This window comes from Convolutriloba macropyga, chromosome 8, assembly GCF_964194025.1.
Source record: "Convolutriloba macropyga chromosome 8, txConMacr16.3, whole genome shotgun sequence".
NCBI classification, from domain to species: domain Eukaryota; kingdom Metazoa; phylum Xenacoelomorpha; order Acoela; family Convolutidae; genus Convolutriloba; species Convolutriloba macropyga.
This window is the reverse complement of record NC_134475.1, coordinates 3,489,830-3,494,550: the sequence shown is the minus strand read 5'-3', so window position 1 is coordinate 3,494,550 and position 4,721 is coordinate 3,489,830. Positions and strand designations below refer to the sequence as shown.

At 36.9% G+C, this 4,721-nt stretch overlaps 1 protein-coding gene across 1 annotated transcript in view; it reads right to left on the bottom strand.

Moving 5' to 3' along the window:
• Window positions 1-4,252: 4,252 nt before the first annotated feature.
• Window positions 4,253-4,721, bottom strand: part of LOC142344324 (uncharacterized) — a 76,728-nt gene continuing 76,259 nt past the window's right edge. The window contains exon 19 of the mRNA XM_075395912.1: window positions 4,253-4,315. Within this exon, the coding sequence (XP_075252027.1) occupies window positions 4,253-4,315 (63 nt within the window). The remainder of the gene's footprint in view (window positions 4,316-4,721) is intronic.

Genomic DNA, 4,721 nt, shown 5'->3' with positions numbered 1-4,721 from the left:
ATTTCAAATGCAAGATCCTGGTCCCCTACATCACCGAAATTGGTAATAGCTGCAATTAAGATATTCACAACAATCTTCCCTGCAAAAATTAAACTTTGAAGTGTTCTTCAAGAAATTGTATTTTTTCCTGTTTTATGAGCTCAGGGAAACAATCAATGTTTCAAAATCTTGCAAATGTGTTACCATCTTGATTTAGTGAAAACAGTTAAGTGTTACTATTGCTTAAAACTGCAATTTTTGACAATCATTAGTTCATTTTTCTTATTTGCTTGATTTCTAACAATTTTAAGCCTGGCGATCCCACAAACCTCTAAATTTCAAATTCTTCGGAATTGCCTTATACTACAGCAGAATGGTAAGAACGATCTTTTCTGACAAAAAATTCCATAAAAATCATAAAAACGAATTAAAAAATTTTCTCAGGCTAGATCAATTTCGCTCCATCTAAAGATTTCAGTTTTATATGACTGCAGCCACAAACTTTCCTGGCATTTGATAACTATTGAGACCATCAAATATTCCGTTTCTTGTAAAGCTGATATACGATAACTATCTTGTTTAAAGTTCTGCGAAATGATACGATTAGAACTAGAACTGCGTTAATAATTACCGAAGTGAAAAAATAATCGAGAGAACCGGGCAGGCATTCTAAAGAAAACTAGAGCATTTTAATTAATGCAGTCCAACAAACAATCAAAATGTAATTTTGTTAGACTTTGCAATTACTGCAAAATCAGAACTACACAACTAAACTTTTTTGTGGAGAAAGTTTCAAATATAGGTTCAATGTTTTTGTAAGTGTGTTTGAACTAATTTATGTGTGATCTGTCTAGAAATGTATTTTCACAAACTTTTTTTAAAACAGTCATAATAAGAAAAACAAATCCGCAAGATTAGAAAGATCCAAAATATATACCAGATGGTCTTGATTTTTAAAAGTAGAACCATTTTCAGATCAAATTGAGCTAGGGACTTGAACAAAACATATCCGCCGGTGCCCGCATTGGTTCCACAGGATTATATTCCAAAGACCCGTCGTTCCTAGCTTGACGGGCACTTTTTGTTGCTGTATCTTTTCTGAGTCGTCGGTGCCAGTATTGGTTCCATCGACACTACCAGTTTTTCATCCACTCAAGCCGCTGGTGCCAGTATTGGTTCCATAGGCTATTTATTAAATAAATCTTAATGCCTCCGCGAACTCGTAGCAATATCGGTTCCACCAGCGATAATCTAGTTGAAAAATTAATAGCATGCACGACTACGAATTGTCCTGTACATACAAAAGTTTTGGTGCCCGCTAATTTTGACTGCTCTCAACCTTTCACTTGCGGTTTTTGCTGTGCTTCTAATCAGTTGAAACATTCAAAATCGTACTGTGAAGCGGTTACGAATTCCTTGAAAAATGAGCAGCAGACTCGAGCAACACTGTTTGCTGAAATTCAGCAAAAGCAAGATGCAAAAAGATTAAATTTAGTCGTAAAAGGGACAAAGCAATCTGAGAATTGTACTGGCTACGATATTGTAAAAAAAATTGCAAACCAAACTGATGTATCTCTCGTGTCATCTGATGTTCAATGTAAATGGATTGGAAAACCACAGCGTGATACAGGAAATCAGTTATAGCTTCTCAAGTTTAAAGAAATGATAAAACGAAATCAGTTTCTGCGTAAGTCAGTAGCATTGAGTGATTGTGAGAGTTTCGATTGTGTATATGTGTCACCAGACTTAACTAAAGCTGAGAGAGTACAGCAGTACAATTTGCGATTGCAGAAAGGTCAACTTGAAAGTCAAAATCCTGCGAACATATACAAAATTCATCGTGGTCGTGTACAACAACAGAATTGACTACAGACAAAATGCTCCTCTCAAATTTCAATCCTCCTTCTTAACGTTCAGAGCATTCTATCGATTGAGAGGAGATTAAACTTTTTCCAGCTCTTAAGCTTATTTTCACCCACTGTTGTCTGTCTGACAGAAACATGGCTTGATGATTCGGTCAGTGATAATGGAGTTTTCGCAGGTCACCCTTATACAGTCGTTCTGCGATCAAATCGAACGGCCGGCCATCATGGTGGAATCCTAGTAGCAATGAGTAACGCTTTCTTGGGTACTATTAGCTTAATTTATTATTCAAAGTGAGAGCAATTTTGTGTTCTTGTCTTAAGTAACCAGACTCTTACTCTCTGCATTATACTTGCATATCTACCTCCTCGAGGATCGGTGTTTTATGTCAAACCTGGTGTTACAGAAGACAAATTGCGAAGTGTTTTTGCTGATGTGGAGGCAAGCCTAAGCTGTGATCAACGCAAAGCTGTCCAGTGGATTCTACTTGGTGATTTTAACTTTCCCAAAGTACGTTGGGAGTCGATCTCTTCGCCTCATTCTGACGAGCAAAAATTGTTAGAATTTTTATGCAACGATTTATTGCTTACACAAATTATTGATTTGCCTACTCATAAGCTTGGAAGTATTTTGGATCTAATTTTTTGCTCCCATCCCAACAAATGGGACTTCAATATTGTAGAGCGATTGTGCTCAGATCATTATCCTATTCTTTTAACAAATGTTGACCTAGATTACCAATATGCAAGTGGACACGCTTATACGAACAGCTCTTTTAACGAGGCTAAATTTTCTTCGCATCTTACACTCTCACGATCTTTCGCTCAGGAATGCCACAACTTGAATCCTGATTTCCTATCAACGTTCTATCGTAAAGTATCTTGCGCTCTCAATCAAAGTCTTAACAGTAAACGGAGAAAGAGCTTCGAAGCTCCATTCTCTTATTCATCGAAGACAATGCATTGTTTAAATAAACTAAATTCAGCTCGAAAACATCAGAAAAATACAGTTGAATGCCTCGAAAAGGAGCTAATGATTCTTATTGACATGGACAAGCAGGTCTTGTTGAACAGTGTACAGAGGTTTAATACAAATGAAGCGTTTGCTATGTCGAAAAGATTAAATGGTAGAAGTTTCTTCCCTATACAAATGTTCTACAGAAACGAGGTGTCTTTTGAAGGCTCAGTGAAAGCAAATCTTTTCAACAAATTTTTTCAGTCGGCTTTTCAAACGAAAACTGAAATACGATTGAATGACTTTGTGTGCGGCAATGAGATCAAGTTATCTGATGTTCAATTCAGCCTTGACGAAATTCAAAATTATCTTTTGAGGGTCCCCAGTAGCGCGACTCCTGCTTTTGATGGTATACCGCCGACTATTTTAAGTAAAGCGGCACATACATTAGCACCATTCGTCCATCTTGTTTTCACATATATTATTCATTCACAATTTTGGCCCGAGAATTGGAAATGTGCCTATGTTACCCCTATTCACAAAAAAGGACATCGAGCGGACGTTGAAAATTATCGGCCTATCCCAACACTCCCGAGGTTATCTTTAGTTTTAGAGAAAATTCTATTTCTGTATATTTATCCAAAGATTAAAGATCGGCTGGATCCTAGACAACATGGATTTCGTGCTAAACATTCTACAGTTACGCAATTGCTCACAATTGTGCATGAGTTATATCTGAATTTTGACAGAAACGTGGAACAAGTTGTTGTTTATTTAGATGTCAGCAAAGCTTTTGATTCTGTGGACCACTCCACGCTGCTTTCGAAAATTATTCAATTTGTTTTTGACGAAAATTTTGTGGAACTTATTAATTCTTATTTATCATCTAGACGTCAATGTGTTAAATTAGATGGTGTTTTATCAGAGAGCCTCCCAGTTACTAGTGGTGTTCCTCAGGGAAGCGTGTTGGGACCGCTTTTTTAAAAAAATTTTTCTTGATGATATGATTGACGTACCCGAAGTATCAAAAGTTTTCTGCTACGCTGACGACACGAAATTGCTCTGCCATGGCGAATTCTGCTTCAATAGTGCTCAAAATGATCTATGCTCGTTGCGGTTATGGGCTTTTTGTAACTATTTGTCTTTTAATTCAGCTAAAAGCGGTTATTCACATATTAGTAGAATGTCATTGGATAATATACTTCTTGGTGATGTCGAGATTCCTCCGCTTGATAATATTACGGATCCGGGAATTGAGGTATCCAAAACGTTGAAATGGAGTCTTCATATTCAAACAAAAATAGTAAAAGCTCGTCGATCGTTCAATTACTTGAAGCACAGTGTTCCGTTCAACCTCCCATCTGGAGTTAAATTCAATTTATTCAAGGCATGTGTTTTATCGGATCTTCTATATGGATACCCTGCTTGGTTTCCTGAAATTTCTGATCTACGGAAGTTAGAACAGCTCAGTATCCATGGCCTGCGTTGGTGCTTTGATTACAATCACTACTCCTCCCTGCTAAAATTATCCAACTCTCTGCCAATATGCTATCAACTCATCGAGCGTGACATACGTGTTTTTACGGCAATCTTAAACAACGAGAATTGCATATCTTTTGACAAATTTTTCAACTTGGACTCAAAGGATTTAAACCTACGAACACTTGATCGTGAACGTCTGGCGCTCACACGAGCTAAGAAAAGATGTACAGAAAAATCGTTTTTTTTAAGAGTTATAAATGACGCCGCGGAGTAACTTAATGTCAGCATCAATTTTTTCAAGGATACTTGCAAATCCAAAACCGCAACTCAAAATCTACTAATGGCAATGAGAAATGATAAATATGATTTTGACTTATCTTGCACGCGGTACCTTAGGTGTAGATGTAGTTTCTGTATAGCATGACTCTCTGTTTAAATAATGT